Source organism: Gekko japonicus, unplaced genomic scaffold (genome assembly GCF_001447785.1).
Source record: "Gekko japonicus isolate JY-2015 unplaced genomic scaffold, Gekko_japonicus_V1.1 scaffold477, whole genome shotgun sequence".
NCBI lineage: Eukaryota > Metazoa > Chordata > Lepidosauria > Squamata > Gekkonidae > Gekko > Gekko japonicus.
Window position 1 is genome coordinate 121086 of NW_015174289.1, and position 18125 is coordinate 139210.

The 18125-nt window shown below is 43.2% G+C and overlaps 1 protein-coding gene across 1 annotated transcript in view; it reads right to left on the reverse strand.

The window, feature by feature from the left end:
- Nucleotides 1-10059: 10059 nt before the first annotated feature.
- Nucleotides 10060-18125, reverse strand: part of TEX264 (testis expressed 264) — a 214605-nt gene continuing 206539 nt past the window's right edge. Inside the window, exon 5 of the mRNA XM_015424021.1 lies at nucleotides 10060-10675. Coding sequence (XP_015279507.1) covers nucleotides 10353-10675 — 323 coding nt within the window. The 3' untranslated portion in view covers nucleotides 10060-10352. The remainder of the gene's footprint in view (nucleotides 10676-18125) is intronic.

The following is an 18125-nucleotide window of genomic DNA, read 5'->3' on the forward strand; positions in this document are numbered from 1 at the left end:
CTGTTGTCTACATAGTACTGTGTGTTTCTCTATGCACAAGCTTTCTGACCATTTCGCTAGAAATTTTAAAAACAAAAACAGGTCGAAAGTTTCAAAGGCTGAGGGTAAACAAGAGACTTATGGAAAGAAGTGAAGTCGGTACTGTTTGAAACAAGGCTCACAGTGTGTCTACATATCCCACTGATGTCTCTTGTAAGCAGGTTTCTACAGGACATTATATTATTTAAAAAACTTTAAAAGCCTGTTTGACTAGAGGCTACATGGCGACAAAATGTGTGCCTGCCTTGGGAATGGATGCCTCTCCCACACTAGTGCCACATCTTGTAAAACCATTTCCATCTCTCAGCCACGCACAGTACAGGTAAGAACAGCATAAATCCATCAGTGACCTGTACAGACAAAAGAGCTGATACCTCAGCAATAACACGCTTAGAAGCAATTTCCATTTAAATTCAAGGGGACTGACTCCCAAGCAAATGGGTTTAGGATTGTGACATTGTTCTGTTATTCTATTTCCAGTCCCAGATGAATCCTGGTACTGTCAATTTCAGAACGTTTGTGACAAGCTGCTGCCTGCAAATATGTAGGCTGAGGCTTCTCTCTCCCCAAGTTATTTCTGACTCGTTGCTTCATATTCAAGGAAACAAAACTGGAAGTCATTTCCATTCTCCTGAGACTTTCACAAGTTGTTCCTTCTAATACTCTGAATCAGATACCTTTCTTCAAGCCCATTCATGAAATAAACAGTACAATGATGGTTCACAGGTTTCTGACTTTGCTTGACAGGTTACCTGGAGCAGCAAGATTGCCACCTCCTCGGTTGGTTGCTCCCACTCTGCTATGGAAATGTGTAATGTTTTCACCCATATGGTTCGGCTATACTTGCAACATAACGTTCTGGTATTGCCCACGGCTGTTGTTGGCTTGTTATGTAAACCACATGGACAGAAGCTTTATATGCTCTGGAATGCCATGTGAATAACCATGGGGGAGGCAGCATCTACAGCACTCCAGATTACATATAAAGCTGCCCAAAGAGTTTAGACCGTACATAGATTATTTCAGCCTGATTAAACAGTTCTGTAATCACTATCAGTACATTAATCTTTCCGAACTGTTTTTTTTTAAAGTTCTAAGGTAGAATAAGCTGTCACTTCAAACAGGGACTAAGGACCATTACTCATTTAGTTTTGTTCTGAGGTACAAATACTCAGTGATAACAGACACAGGCACTCCTGTCAGACGTAAAGGATATATTTGAATGTATGCAGTTTATGCTGTGTGTGTGTGTGTGTATGTGTATATATAAAGTGGATCACACCAGACCCCGCCCCCAAGTCTTTAACACAGATCATAACAAAAAAAAATATGTACACACACGCTTCAGATTTCATGAGGTTCATGTACATTTTTGTGGCTGGGAATGCATCCTACAGTACAAAATCTCAAGTGAGAAAGGGCCCAGAATGTCTCCTTCCCCATGCAGCTGGTATTATTATATTTTTATATTGTTTTTCCTTCTAGGAACTCAGGGTATGTAGTATACATTATTTCCACTCCCCCCCCCACAAAATCCTGTGAGGTAGGTTAGACTGAGAGATGGTGACTGGCTTAAAAATCCCCCAGAAACTCAACAGGGATTTCATCCTGGGTCTCCCATATCTAAGACCAACATTCTTGTCACTAGTCCAAAGCTGCTGTCTCTGAGAGTAGATAAGTCATTTCCTCTCTGATAGTGTAACCCTAAGCAGAATCACACCATTCTATGCCCATTGACGTCAGTGGATTTAGAAGGGTGTAGCTCTGCATTATGGAACTCTAATTTCCCCTGAATTCCAGTATAGATCCCAATATCAGCAAGATATTCTATTTATAGATTATGATACCATGTGTTGCCTTTGATCTCGCTTCTACAAATGTGCCAGGATATCCAGAAATCGTGGATTACTATCTCATTCATTTCAGGGGAGTTGAGAATTAGCCTACAACACTTCTTCCAAAGCGGCAGTCTGTTTTGAGTTACTTATAATGTGGATTATACTACAATGAAATATCACAAGCTACAGCTATTTCAGTCCTAAAGGTGCATCTGGAAGAGAACCATGTACTCTACTCCAAGCCAGCTGGAGGCAAGTGGGTTAAAATTGTACAGATAGATAAATGGTAGCTTTCATCTTCATCAATTGCACTTTGAAACTCAAGACATAATATTTCCAATGGGATGGGATAGTTCACTATTCCAGTGGAATAGTACTATACAGTCCTTTACTTTTTTCATGAAAGGGACAGTACAGCACATACTAGGACGTTTCTTTGATGGTAAATACAGCACACTGAAAGTCTTTCCAAAATAGATTTTTAATAAAATCCCTTCAAGTGTTGGCTTCCAGCTTTTTAAATGAATACTGTATTGCTTCAGAAACTGGGCATGCATATTGGGACATTCTAAAAAACTGTTTCAAATTATCAAGTTTCTCTACACTCATCCCAATCCTTGCAATCACCCTTGGGGGAGGGAAACCTTACTGCAAACCAACAATGTCCATTAAGTAATTAAGCAAAAGAAAATCCCAACACAATTACAATACAGGCTGTGATTTTTTTAAAATACTTTTTGATTTTATCATATATTAAAATAAACTGAAATGAACTTATTTCCCCCCTGTTTCCTCTTAGACATCTGCTTACCTTGATATGCAAGATGATGCTATTATATTTGGTTAAAAGTAATTCCCATTTTGTACAATGGAAGATACTTGCAAGTAAATATATGTCTGAAGCTTTGGCCCCTCTTCCCAATTCACCCATCAGTTGCCACAATTAAGAGGTGGGTAGGAAGAGGAATCAAATATGAACTGCCGGACTTCTTTGAAGAAAGCGGTAGAGTTATGCAAAATATCTCAAGTTCAGTCCCTGGTGTCTCCAGCTTAAAGGGATCTAATGTAACAGGAAAGTGAATTACCTCTTTGAAGTCCAAGCTTCACATTATGATTTGTAATATATAGAGTAGGGGTTCCCTCAACTTGACTTCAGTGTTGACAGCCAGACACCAGAAGCTCCTTTTCTCCCCATGCCATGGTCCTGATCCAAATTAGGGCCCAAGGTACTTGTAAAGCTCCTGGTGACTGACTGTCATAACAGGCCTGAGAGCTGCTGTCAACTGTAGTAGGCAATACTAGCTTGAATGGACCAAGACCATGATTTATTATGTACAGGGAATTAAAAACATTCAATTGTAAAAAAAATCATAAAATAGCACACCCCACAAAAACATTACACGGCAAGTTCATGATGGAAAAACATGACCGCACGTTTTCAAAGTGTTGCTTTGTGTTTCAAAGTGCTGCATAATACTGCAGTACTTGCAAAGGGGTTCCAGTGTTTGTTTGGAAGGATATTTCACTAAAGTATTGGATTAGAATCTGGGAGATCCAGGTTTGAATCTCCATGCTGCCATGGAATCTTGCTGGGTGACCTTGGGCTATTCACAAAGTCAATCTAACCTACTTCACAGGGTTGCAGTGGGGATAAAGCAGAGAAGTGGAGATTGGAGAACAATGTATGCCACCTTGGGTTCATATTGGGGACAGAAGTGGGGTATAAAGGAAACAAACAAACACAGAGTGTGAAGGACAGGGGCTTATTTTTTATTTGCCATTTTTAATTTCAACAAGGATTCCCCCCTCCCCCATTCCCAACATCTATGTCTAAACCAGGCTGGTACATAAATCACTTTTAAGTCTTATACATTATATCAAAATAGTGATTAAATACATAACAGAACAAAGTTTTTCACTTCAGAACCGAACTAAAAAGCAAACTTGTCTAACAGCTTTGCCAGGTACCTTAACAACTATCAAGCACTAAATTGTCACTTCTTTTAGCTCTTCAATGAAAATTTGCCAGGAGAGGCCCCTTTGGATCCAAATATTGTGGCTCCTTTTCTGCACACGCGCACACACACAGACACCGTTCTCATTAGTTCTGCAAGATGTTTCTTGCATATGTTAGTGACTGAATTCACGGCTATGAACCCTTCCATACACAAAATCCAAATAAACTTTGTTATAGAAGTTTTACATCTGGAGGCCAAATAACAGTTCGCAGAAAAATTTACAGTCCGCATATGTTTTTCAGTCAAACTAAAGGGAGTTTGAGGGATTCTGGATCTAATCTTCATGCCACCAAGCACTGGTATCCAAATGTTGGGAACAAAAGTGAGTTACTGATACGGTGTAAAGTGTAAGAAGGTTTGGGATCCACTGAGATTCAAAATTTGCCAACCAGTCCACTAATTTTTAAAAAATTCTTTTCCATATAGTAGCAAGCAAAACCAAACCTCACGATTTGACCATCCAAGGAAATTCTGCTTTCAGAATATTATAAAAAGAATGTGCAAAACTGCACAAATAGGAAAAGGAGCATTAACATGAATATGAAAAGGAGCATTAACTATCTGAGGATTTAAATGTTGGATTTGTAACCTTAGATGCCTGCATATGATGACTATTATGTACCTACAAAATAGTGCTTGACTAACTTTGAAGTAGAGGATAGAGTGGAGGTAGGAGGTGGCAAATGAGACTTGGTTGGAGCACGAGACTTTTAGTACTGGATCGGGACCCTATTTAGATGTATTGCATTGGGTTTGGATTGGGCTGGAGAGGAAGCATTCTGCCTTGATCTTACTACTGGGGATGGTTGGGAAGCTGAAAAGATGCCTAATGACAAAGTGGTAGTAGAGAAAGCAGGCTTAGAAAAAAGTGGAGTACTCCCTTGAAACCCCCCCATAAAGCAAAACCTGTTGAATTTAAATGTCCAGAGCCTTTTTAAAAAAATAAGAACACTTCATTACATATTACAAGGCCTTTAGGCTCAGGGGCACTATCCGAACTATATGAGTCCACTGGCTGTATTTTGTGCTGCCTAAAAAACCCTACTGCACTGTTTAATAATTGTTTGGATTTCTGGACTCCCTGACTGTTCTTACCCAATAACTCACCCTCATTGAGATAAATGACCAGACTCTTGTGAGCTTCAATTTGCTCCTCAGCAGGTCCCACAGGTCTTTCAAAATAGAGTGAGAATCTTAGCAGCAACAGTATGACGCTAATAATGGAAGTGAGATGCTGACAGCAAAGGATACTTAGTCCCAAAAATAGGAACATGTCAGGAAAACTGCTGTAGCTCTTAAAGGTCTCCAAAGGCAACAGTAATAAAGACCTGCCATTCTATCTAGCTGCACAGGTCTGCCCATATCTGTTAATTGTGTAGTATTATGTTCTATTCCAGTTGTAGGCTACAATGCACTTACTGATTCTGTTGTGACTAAATATGGAACAGATGAAACATTGGTAGTTCTTGGGATACTCTGATGTGTTACACCACAGTTGGATGGCAATTTCATTTATCACCCAAATCCCTTCACAGTCACAGCGAGTGCAAAAAATGAGATGCCAAGGCAGCCACAGAACAAGCAGAGCATTAGAAAAGGCTGCCAGACAGCTGCCTAATAAGAGCGGGCTCCAGTTATGCCCCTGGCAATTCAATTTTTGGGAAAGAGGGGGAAGTGTGAAAGAATGCCTGAGGCAGTCAGGAAACACTACTGGGCAAGGTCTCTCCCACTCACATACACAATATACTGAAGATCCCCCTCTGCTGATTGGGGTAGAGGATGCTGGCATATAACACCAAGAGTTCTCTGTATCAGTTCAAATCTGTTCCGATTTGACAATCGCATCCTAAACTATTTGTTCACAAAAGGATGAGTGACTCATGAAGATGAAAACTAAGAGACTTCCAGAATTCCAGATGGGCAGCTATGTTAGTTGGTTTCAAGGACAGCAGTCTTGTGGCACCTTGATGATTAACAAGATTTTATTATACTATAAGCTTTTGTGGACTACAGATTTCTAAATCCATGAAAGTTTTTGCTGGAATAAAAGCTTGTTGGTCTTTAAACTGCCACTAAAGTAGTGTCATTGCATTTGGGATCTATCATCATCGTCGTAGTATGACATTGAGTGTAGTATAGCCAGGAGATCCTAAGATTGTCTGGCACCCAGAGCTTCTAGCTCTTTTAGCCTTATGCAGCACTAGTTGGCAAGCTAGCCTTGTTTTAAAGGCAAGAGACGTTTCGGAGGTGGTTTGTCATTGCCTGCCTCTCCATCATGACCCTACTATTCCTTGGAGGTCGCCCTTCCAAATACTAGCCAGGGCCAACCCTGCTTAGCTTCTGAGATCGGATGAGATCGAGCTAGTCTGGGCTATCCAGGTCAGGGCATTTGGGATCTGTATTCTCATGATGGACAGGTAGCCATTTCAGAGGAAAGAAATATTGAGTCAGGGGCTTACCTCTGCAGAAGCTGCATATATCTACTTAAACAACTCTTTATACAAAGCCAGCATTCTTGTGGATGATTTTCACATGAGGGAAGCTTAACAGGAACCTTTAATTGCAGTGATCCTCCTCTGTCCAGTTCATAGGAGGGTAGCCAATGTGCTTGATTCAACAACTTGAACACCTAATCAGAATACTGAAGCTACAACTGATGGGGAAATGTCAATATTTAACTCACGAATATGTCAACCACACTTGCAGAAGTCTTATTAAATCAGTGGGATTATTCCAGAGTTAAGTGGCTTATAACTGTTACCATTGTCTGTTAATATCTAATGAGGGTTGCTTCCCAGGTTTATGGTGACTCCTTACACCAGTTGCTCATCTTAATCCAGGGCATGCACAGGGGTTCCCTTTGCTATTCCAGGTTTACATACTACTCAGTATCTCTCCAGTATCCAAAATAGCCCCAATCATGCTGCTAATCCACTCCCAGTTACACTACAGGCTGACTCTTAGGGGGGGAAAGACTGAAAAGGGAACAACGTACATTCTTCTGTGCTCAGATGGATAAGGAAAGGCTCAACTCTCTTATCAGCATGAGAGCATAGTTCAAAGGTTCTCACCTTACACAGTTTGGAGCCAGCAGAGATATTCAGGCTGGCACAGGATATGCTTCTCCACACAAACAAAGCACAACTGAACACATGCCTTGTCAAAATCTCCCTGCACATGGAAAGCCTGCATGCCTGGAAGGAGGCTAGGGGAAATGATCTAGCCCAGCCTTATCCTACAGATGCAGGCATGCTGCATTCGGTGACATCTCTCTCTTCTCTCTCTCTGCCATAGTTATTTTTCATATGCACAAGAGTCTGAGGTGGGAGCCATCCTGCACATGAATCATGAAGTAAACACATTCCTGTGGAAGGCTGCACCCCATGTCTGCCCAGCCTCTCTCATATATATCTGGACAGTACCACAAATAAAAACGCACCCCTTCACATTTATGCTTGAATAAATGTGAAGGGGTGTGTGTGTGTGTGCATATAAGCACACTGAAAATGGCTTATATACGTATAATGGAGTCCACACACAAACACACACACACTTTGGGCAAGTAAGCGAGAAATGATACACAACATAGTGTTGCCAGTGTATGGATGGATGCACACATGGTTGTCCAGAGTGTCCCCCACATTGTCCCGGCTTCTATAATAGCAGAATTCACAGATAAGCGGTGGTGAAGATGGAGAAAAATTACTTCCCCCCCTTCACTCTCTCTTGTAGCGCAGCAGAGAAAGAATAGTATTTTTTATATCTGTCAGTGAAATCTGGGGAAAGGCACAATACAGTTCTATCTAAATGCCTCCTACTGTGCTTGCCTTCCTTTCCCTGCACTCTAATAGCACCCTACTATTCAGAAAGCTGGAGCAAGGTTACATATGTATAGAGACAGACAAGTGTGCGGACACTAGCACATACAGATCGAAGCAGGCAATGAACAGGCACAGGCAGTCACACATGCCCAAAGGAACACAAGGGAGCACACATCTGCACATTGATACATATAAAGATGCATTATGAACATACATGAGCTGTGAAAGCACACGAAGCCTCTGGGGACACCTCCTGGTTCTGTGCTGGCAGTCTGGAAGCTTTACTTAGTGGTGGTCTTCAGTGTGCACACAGAAAACCAATTAGTGCCAAAATGGGGCAGCTGGAAAAATGCTAATTTGAGTAATTCACAGAACATCAGATGTACAAAGCCAGAGGAAGACGTAATGGCTAACAGGATCAGAAAGCCTACTCAATAACATGTGGACATTCACCTGCAGAATCCGAGCACCAAGTGGGGGATGGAACATATTCAGTTCCCCGCATATTGAATACATGTCTGCTGCTTCTATCATTTCTATTGATTCCAGGGGCACCGCAGCTAAAGTGGAGCTGCTGATTTGGATGTCAAAGTAAACCAGAATTGGGGGAAACATGAATATAGATTTTAACATGGGGAAATAGTGAACCAAAAGAGAAATAATTCCTTTATAGACCGTAGCAGCAAGAGCTCAAAAAGGAAAGCCCGGGATCAATGGCGAATGCTCCGGGACGGGTCAGTGCAGCCTTGAGGACCAGGCAGCCCAAGGGGAAAGGATCTAACATTGCATTCCATTGATTTCCCTCCAGGCTAAGTCAATGCTTGGAAAGCAGGCAGGGCTGAAGGTGGCTGAATGTCGAACTTCATTGTCCACAGTATGGATCCAAGTCCATTAAGAAGCACAGTGAGCAATTGATCCAAGACCTCTATGGGAGGATGCAAGGAAAACAAACAAGAATGCAGTGGGGAAGATCATAACTTTTCGCTTCCTCACTCCCAAAATGCACGTATCAACACTTTCTTCCTCCTGCTGCCTTAGTGACTTCCTCAGGCCATAATAACGGAACTTAAGGGATTCCAGAGGTTTGGCATGGTCTTATCAACTGACTTCTCTCAGTCCAAGAATTTCACCAAGAGTTGTGTCCTTGAGAAGTCTGGTCCACAGCTCCAACAAGAAATCTCAACAGATGCAAGTTTGACCTAACTGAACACTAAAACAGAGGACCTGCTCCATCCCATCCTTCTATGATTAGAACCAAAGCCAGCTGAAGGAATGCTTGTCTGACTTAAGGCCAGAATATATAACTTGCTTCCCCTGAAAGCATTCATTCCTGGTGAACATCCAGAAATAGAGACAAGAAACTACAGTCTACATTTTTTTTTAAAAAGGTGAGGCACGATTGGGCTAGTCTCCAGCTACAAGTCATAGTATCTAGCTACTTCCAGCACAGGCACACAACATCAAATCCACCACTATGGTTACGTTTGAGATACCACTAAAAACCTGCTACATCACAGCACTGAATGCATGAATGTCCCACTCTGGAAGTGAACTACCACTGCACCAAAACCCACTGCACCAAAGCCTCTGAAGACCAGCACTAGAAATATATGGTTGCATCGCTTCAGTTGTTCTGTTGCTCCCCTTTGCTGAGACACCTCCATAGCCCCTTTGCTATAGGAAGAGGGCACTTTTAATGGCAGTATGGATGGCTGTTTCTCTTACATGGCCTCTTTCCCATGTAAGGCTTGACAAAGAACTTCTCAAATTCCATTCCCTGGAGTACACCAGCAGATGCTCACAGGTGCAATGGCTCTAACAAGGAGGAACTTAATTATTTCCATGGTCAGGCAATGTCTGAAAGGGAGACATTGAAAGTGGGTGGTACAACAAAATGAGGGGGAGTGGGAAAAGAAGAGGAGAGACAACACGTGAGAAGTTGGGCCGAGAAACTTTTATCATTCAAAGGCAATCTGTTAATTGTATTACCGATGAGGCAAGCTTAGATATCAGCTCAAGATATAAAGATCTACCTTACATTGTTTTCAGGTTCAAAATTCATCACTGGTGTCTGGTATCAATAAATGTGCTGCAAATGAAAGTGTGCCAGTTGCAGAGAGAAAAACTGATTAGGAGGTAAATGGAATGGCATGCAGGAAGAGGGGGACAAGATGACTAAAGGGCTGTCTGGATAAACCTTAAAAACCCAAACATCCTCTAGCCCACGTCAAATCCTCTTTGCATCGTTAGTCTCTCTCTCTCTCTCTCTCTCTCTCTCTCTCTCTCTCTCACACACACACACACACACACACACACAAAAAAATAAACACACACACACATACACACAAAAATACAATACAACATTCACCTTACAAAGTCTCTGCCACCACTTCACTTCATGCCACCCCCAGCTATCTGTTAAAGCACACATCCTTCAGTCTGACTACGGGAGGGTGTCAACCTGTTAAAATTCCCCTTAGTTGTAAATGCTCCTTCTTTTTCACACCCCAGACAAAGAGTGGGACAGGTCTCAACATGGATTAATGACCAAAATCTTTTGGCTGGACAGAAAAGAAACAAGAGAGATGATCAGTTTCTCTTTTCAATCCCTAAGAAACTCGAGGAAGGAGATGGTTTTATTCTTCACCCTTTTCTTTCTCCAGGGCAATAGGCTCCTTGGTCCACTTGGCCTTTGGAATGTCCTGATCTTCAGCAGAACCATGGTCAGCAGACAGACCCGCCATTCCATCACCCTCAGCATTGCCTTCCAAGTCAAGTTCTTCAAAGGAAGAGCCACTGGCTCCTGATTCACTGTAGCTGTGCTCGCTGCGATTGTCTACCTCGTCTCGGCCACGGCCAGGTGTGAAGGGGGACAAGATGGAGGTAGCCACCGAAGTCTCTCTGCTGTCAGTTGTGATCTCCAGGCTGACAGAGCTGCTGTCACTTAAAGTATCGGCCCCTTTATACAGAAAAAAGACCAAAGAGTTAATACCAGGAAAAGATAATTAACTTTGAATAATGTAGAAGCATGCCCCATACATCTATCCTGGCAGCACTCTCAGGATGCTTAGAATTTTCCCATCGTTAAGAGGTGTGCAAACCGTATCAATCCATCTCAGTGCAGAAGTATTCAACATCTTCAGACTTTATCGTAAGGAAGAACTTATGGAGGAGTTGAAAGAGATGTAATGAGAAGAAGGTTATATCAAGAATTCAACAGGTTCTCATATGAAGCAGTCATTGCCTATCCCTCCCGTTTCAGTCCTTTGGGCAAGGGGCTTTTCATTTGGACTATGTACTAACAGTCCTGTAGAACTCATTCATCTCAAAGCATATGAGAAAAAAAGGAAAAAGAAATTTCTTTTACCCTATATGTGCAGCTGCCAGGATGCTCTAGAGCCCCCAAACCTGCCCACCCCAAATTGACAATTCATTAAACAAAAGAAAGGGTTACTCAGGAAAATAAAATATAATTTCAACCATGCCTAAAGAAGCTTAAAATAGCACTCTAACTGACTGCTGCTCTCCTATATACATGGTAACCTAGAATGACTGAATCTACAGTTACCTCTACTACCTTAGAGACTGAAAAATTGTTCTTTTAGCTTGGCAGAAATGGTCACACATTGGGCTTCTACAATATTCACACAATAGCTTAATAAAGTAATACTCCAAGGCCCTCTTGGGAAGAGAAATTGTACGTCTTTACTTTGTCTTTTTTTTGTTGTTTTGCCTGTCATACCCACAGTGACGGTTACTGGCCATCCTTCTAGAGTTGCTTAGGTATTTTTAATTTAATTATTTTATAATTGTAACTGTATTTATAATTGCTCTGATTTTTAAAAAAAAAATCATGTTCATTACCTTGTGAACACTGATCACATGGAAAGGCGACATAAAAATGTTTCAAGTAAATAAAATAAATGATCAAGCTCTTGTAAGCTGAATTAAACACTAAACCGTAATTATTAACTTATTATCGACAGGAAACTTTAGATGCATTCCAAAATGCTGGACAGAAAAATTGTATGACCCACCCAATCCCCCATCAGGAACAGTTTAGTATAATCTTAATTACTGCATCTTGAAAGGAAATATTGTTCCACAATTAATATACTGTATAGACATGTTTCGTATGATGTGAGGTCATAATATTCTTTCCCTTCCCAACATAATGACCTAAGCACTCTGAATGAATGTGTGGTATGACACTGGATTTAGCTGTAGACATACTTTATGCTTGAAATGTCCAAATGTTATTTATGGAAATACCGGGGATATATTAGGAATTATATCAGAATCTCCTTTATTAAGGGATATTAAGTAGAAATGCTTTAGCCTCAGCTGTTCTACCATATCCCCTTTGACTAAACCCAAGCACAGGTTTCCTTCTCTAAAGAAAATATGGATATCAGGAAAGTGCATTCTGATTGCCCTCTACTGGACAAAAAATATCCAGGCTGTTCTTTTTTCCTCTCTCACAGTACCATCTGTCCCCTTACTAGATCAATACCACTTGCATCTTCCCCAAATGGAATCACGGCTTAGATGTAGCATGTAAGTATTACAATAAAGAACACTGATAAACATTTTGCATTTTTCAGGGACTTCCTTTCGGTGGTTCCTATAACAGCATTTAGCATGTCATTAAACAGGGAATCTGGACCAGAAAGATCATGGGATTTGCCCATGGTTATGCAGTAGTTGAAAACAGGCAGACCTGTATCCAAAATATATTTACTAGTTGCATCTGTAATATGGACAGTTTAATGAGAAATTTGCCTCGTAACAGCAGCAAGCATTTTAGCAAGCACCAAACAAATGCATACATGTGAGAAGACAGAAGGATGTGGGAGTTCCCCCTTTACCCACTTTAACAATCCTTGACCGAGGGAAGAATTTCTAGCAGCCGCCAAGACTGTATCTTTGCTTGCTGAATGCAAGCACTCTCTACCTGTATCCCATATGCTTTCAGTTACGTTCCTATATACCAAAGAGATGAATATTAAGACAAAAATAGAAGAAAGAATATTGAGAAAGGGAAGAATATTAAGGGGGGGGGAAGGAACTTGGTTTTCAGTTTACAAAGCTGGTAATGAAATTCTTTGTAAAAACGTAATACTAGTAAAAAACAAACAGCATTACAAAAATAGTAAAAAAAACCCAAACCCATAAAAACCAACAGAACTAGCAGAAGGCAATGCTATCCTAACTTACCCAGGAAAACAATTGTTGTTGTTGTTGTTCAGTCGCACAGTCGAGTCCGACTCTTCGCGACCCCATGGACGAGCTCTCTCCAGGCCTTCCGGTCTTCTGCCGTCCTCTGAAGTTGGCTCAACTTCATGTTCGTTGCATCGATGACACTGTCTAACCATCTCATCCTTTGCCGTCCCCGTCTTCTTTGACCTTCAATCTTTCCAAGCATCAGGGTCTTCTCCAGTGAGTGCTCCCTTCTCATTTGGTGGCCAAAGTATTTGAGCTTCAGTTTCATTATCTGGCCTTCCAGGGAACAGTCAGGGTTGATTTCTTTGAGGATTGACTGATTTGTTCTTCTTGCAGTCCAAGGGACTCTCAAGAGTCTCCTCCAGCACCATAGTTCAAAAGAATCTATTCTTCGGCGCTCGGCCTTCCTTATAGTCCAGCTCTCGCAGCCATACATGACTACTGGGAATACAATTAGTGAACAGCAAAAGGCTTTCCCAAAAAGTTCTGCAAAACTAGCAGAAATGGAGCAAAATGAACCTCCTTAGGTAGGGAGTTCTGCAGTCTCAGTGGCACTGTCCTGTATAACCACCCACTGCAACATCAAGTGGCAAAGGTAAACAGAGCAGGGATTCAAATAAGACTTTCATGTGTGGGGTGGGTTCCCAAGTGTCAAAGGCACATATTTGAGCACCTGCCTGCTGCAACTTCAAAATAGTTTTGATCTTACACTACAGCCATCTTCTCTTTCTGAAAATGTACTGAGTGTGTGCTCTGGAAATGACCTTAATGAGCTTATTGAATTCAGTAGGAGAATATTATTCACATAATTACATTCCAGGCCCTTCTGCCAAGGCCCCCAAACCTTTTGATGCCGCCTTTCTACCCAATCAGGGTCCACAGACGGTGAACATAATAACATTAAAACACTTAAACAATTAAAATACAGTTAAATCATAAAAATCAATTAAAAAAACATAAACATAAACTAGAAGGAGGGCCAATATTGTTTGGGAGGGGGTATGCCAGATGGTAAAAAAAAAAAAAGGTCTTCACCTTCTGGCAAAAGACACCAATAGAGGGAGTCAGACGAATCTCCCTGGGAAGGGAGCCCCAAAATTTTGGTGCCACGATTGAGAAAGTCCTTGCTCAGGTTGCCATCTGTCTGGCCTCTGATGGTAGGGGCAACTGAGGCTGAGACTCTGAGGATGACTGGAGTGAGCACGTAGGTTCGTATGGGAGAAGGTCATCCTTAAGGTGTGTTGGTCACAGGCCATGCAGGGCTTTAAAATTCAATACCAGCACCTTGAATTGAGCCCAGAAGTGAATTGGAAGCCAGTGTAGGTGTAACAAAACTGGAGTGATATGGTCTCTATGACCCACTCCAGTCATCATCCTGGCTGCAGTAATCTGTACTACCTATAGCTTCCAGTCTTCAAGGGCAGCCCCAAGTAGAGTGCATTACAGTAATCCAAACTAGATGTTACCAGGGCTTGTACCACAGTGGCAAGATACTTCTTCCCCTGGAAGGGCCGCAGTTGGCCACCACTGCAACCTGTTTATCCACCAGGAGGCCTGGGTCCAGGAGCACCACCGAGCTCCAGGTCCAAGATGCAGCCCATCCAGAACAGGGGATAATCCATTTCCTGGGTCAGACCTCCCCCCCACCAGTAGCTAGGGTAGCCAGGTCCAATTGTTCTGGGGGGGGGGGAGCCTTCCAGGAGTGTGTGTGTGGGGGGTTTGACATCACCAGTGCGATGACGTTACTTTCGTGTGACATCATCACGTTGATGACGTCAACACATGATATGCCTGTTTGGGGGTGGGACTTCCCCCATCGGACAGCTGGCTGGTGGTGGACTGAAGCCCCCAAAATTGGGGGAACCCCCACCTGGACAGGGGATCTGGCAGCCGTATCAGTACTGCCTCCATTTTGTTCGGACTAAGTTTCAGCTTCTTAGCCCTCATCATTTCTAAAACTGTCTCCATTTCCCACAGCCTCTTCTGGGATCTGCCAGTAGCATGAGACGGAGATGAGTGTCATCTGCTTATTGGCAGCAGCTCAGCCCAAATCTCTGGATGACCTCTCCCAGTGGCTTTACATAGATGTTGAAAAGCACGGGGGACAAGATGGAACTTTGGGGATCCCCATATCTGGATCTTCATTCAGTCCTTATCTTGCTGCTGTAAGAAGACCACCTAAATTCCTGCAGGATGTTTGGTACTTCTGAGCTACTCTCTGCTCCCCCCCCCCCAATTTGGTTGACAAATAGACATAGTCCTTACTCCCAAAGAGTATGTGAGTGGCCTGGAGACTTGAGTGCTTCAAATGATGCTCCATTTATTCCCCCAAATGCTTTTTTTGGCATTAGGTTCAGCTCCTTGCACTTCCACAAAGACAGCACTAAAGCCTGCCCCCTCTAGCACTTCTGTCTCCAATCATAAGTGACGCACGAGGAACAAATAACAAAGTTTATGTTTTTGGAACACAGTGTGCCTAAAGCATCCCCCCATCCCTGCAAGCCAAACAGAAGTCCAATGGAAACATTATAAGGTCAGATGGTAAGTTGACCTCTCCTTTCATTGCAGTGCTCTGAGTATATGCCCTCTTGGTGACGATGCCCTCCTTGAGCAAAGTCATATTCTACAATGTACCCAGTGGACAGCAAGGCATTGGAGCAACATACTGTAAATGTTCTTTAGCTCTATTTTCTTCCAACTGGGATTTGGAATATTTATATGTGCATGTGTGGGCTAAGTGCCATCAAGTTGCTTTTGACTTATGGCGACCCGATGAATTAACATTCACTGAAACATTCTGTCATTAACAGCCTTGCTCAAGTCTTGCAAACTGAAGGCCTATGATGAGTCAGTTTATATGTCGGTTCAAATAAAGATAAAGCACACAAGGGACGTTCCAGCATTTTTTAAAAGAAGGGCACTCCTTGCCCAGAATCCTAAATCCCATATTTCCCCTTTCCCAGGTTCAATCTAGGGCCTCACCAGTAACATGATAGGAAGCAGGGCTTGGGAAAACGTCTGCAACCTGCCTGAGACTATGGAAAACTACTGCCAGTCAAGAGAGGGGTCAGTGACCTGACTGGTCAATGACCTGACGCGCTTTATGGCACATTCAAGTGTTACATAGGACTTGAGGACAGCAGGGCACTAACACTTTGCTGTAAAGAGTACTTACAGCCGACTGTACAACCAGACAGCCATATTTTCTGACCTAATTATATTTTCTTTTATATTCAATTATTAATTCCAAATTGTAACACCTAATCAGAGAATGAGAGTATTTATTATCAAAAATTCCAACACTCCTTATTTGATGCACGATCATTGACATTCTTGCAATTTTCACACTGAACCTTCACCTGTGAGCACTTCAGCCACAGCCACTACATTATCTGAGGGAGCTGCCTATAACCCTCTGTGAGTAACAGATATGATCCAAGAAAAACAGGTTGATTACCTGTAACTGATTATCTTCGAGTGGTCATCTGTGCATTCACACCCATGGGATCTAGTGTGCACGCGCTGGATCGATCGGCATCGTAGCAAGCTCTTTTAACGGATTTTTGCGCCAAGACCTCGGGCATGCGCAGGAACCCCACTGCGCATGCCCAGAGGGGAGGGCGCAGACATCCCGCCAGTTCCTTCGAACTGCCGCAAATGGAAAATGTAGAAGCTGACAGCAGATGACAGCAGAGGGGAAGGAGGGTGGGTGGTGTGAATGCCCAGATGACCACTCGAAGATAATCAGTTACAGGTAAGCAACCTGTTTATCTTCGACGTGGTCTCTGTGCTTCACACCCATGGGAGATTAGCGAGCAGTGGCCTACCTGGAGGAGGGTTCTGGCAGGTCCTTACTGCATCGCTGAAAATAGAATGTGACGTCCCATGTTGGTATTAGAGTTCTTACGGACGTCCAGGGCGTAATGCCTCATGAAGGTGTTAGGCGTGGCCCAGGTAGCAGCCTTGCAGATGTCCGTCAGGGGCACTCCCTGGAGGAAGGCAGTGGAAGCCGCAACCGCCCGGGTTGGATGGGTCTTGATGGGGCCAGGCAACGGCTGCTTTGCAATCAAGTAGCAGAGGTGAATGAGACCCGCAATCCACTTTGAGAGGCGTTGAGCCGTGATGCGAGTCCCCAGCCTAGCTGGTGCATATGAGACGAACAGTTGGGAGTCACATCTCGTTGGGCGGGTTCTGTTGAGGTAGAACAGTAGTGCCCTTTTGACATCCAAGGTATGAAACAGTCTGTCCTCTGGGGATTTCGGAGCTGGGAAGAAATCCGGGAGAAAGACCTCTGCCTGTAGGTGGAACTCTGACACTACCTTTGGCAGGAACAAAATGTCAGGGACGAGGTGGACGCCGTCTAGCAAGAATGACAAATAAGGCGTGTCATGCCGGAAAGCCAGTATTTCTCCAACTCGCCTTGCAGAGGTGATGGCCACTAGAAAGGCCGTCTTCCAAGACAGGAATTTCATATCGCAAGTTGCGAGTGGCTCAAAGGGTTTCCTCGTAAGTTGACGAAGAACTAGAGGAAGATCCCAGGGAATGACAGGAGTCTTGACAGGAGGGTAGAGGTGTAACAAACCTTTTAAAAAACGTTTCGAAAGCGGATGTGAAAACACGGTGCATCCGTCGACGTGAACATGGTAGGCCGAAATTGCGGCCAAATAAACTTTTAACGATGAATGGGGAAGTCCTGAGTCAGCTAGGGACAGGGGGAATTAGAAAACTTTCTCGAGGCCAGCGGAGGAGGCTCGAGGGGCATCATCACCTAGGGAAGAACAGAATCGTTGCCATTTATAATGGTAGGACCTTCGCATAGCAGGTTTCCTGGCGTTCAGTAGAACATTGGCTACGTGGGTCGAAAAACCTTTGACATTATTCTCCACGCTGTCAATTTCAAGTGTGGTACGTCGGGATGTAGGAGAGGGGAGTCTGACAGGAAGAGGAGGTCCTGTACCAGAGGGAATTGGTGGTACATTCCCTTTGACAACTCGAGGACTGTCGAGAACCATGGTTGTCTTGGCCACCACAGTGTTATCAACATGCAGTCCGCTCCGTCTCGGATGATCTTGCATACCACTCTCAGAAGTAGGGGTAAAGGAGGGAAAAGGTACAGAAGGCCTGAGGACCAGGGAAGAAGGAGACTGTCTCCGAGCAATTGTGAGTCCCTGCCGCCTTGACTGCAG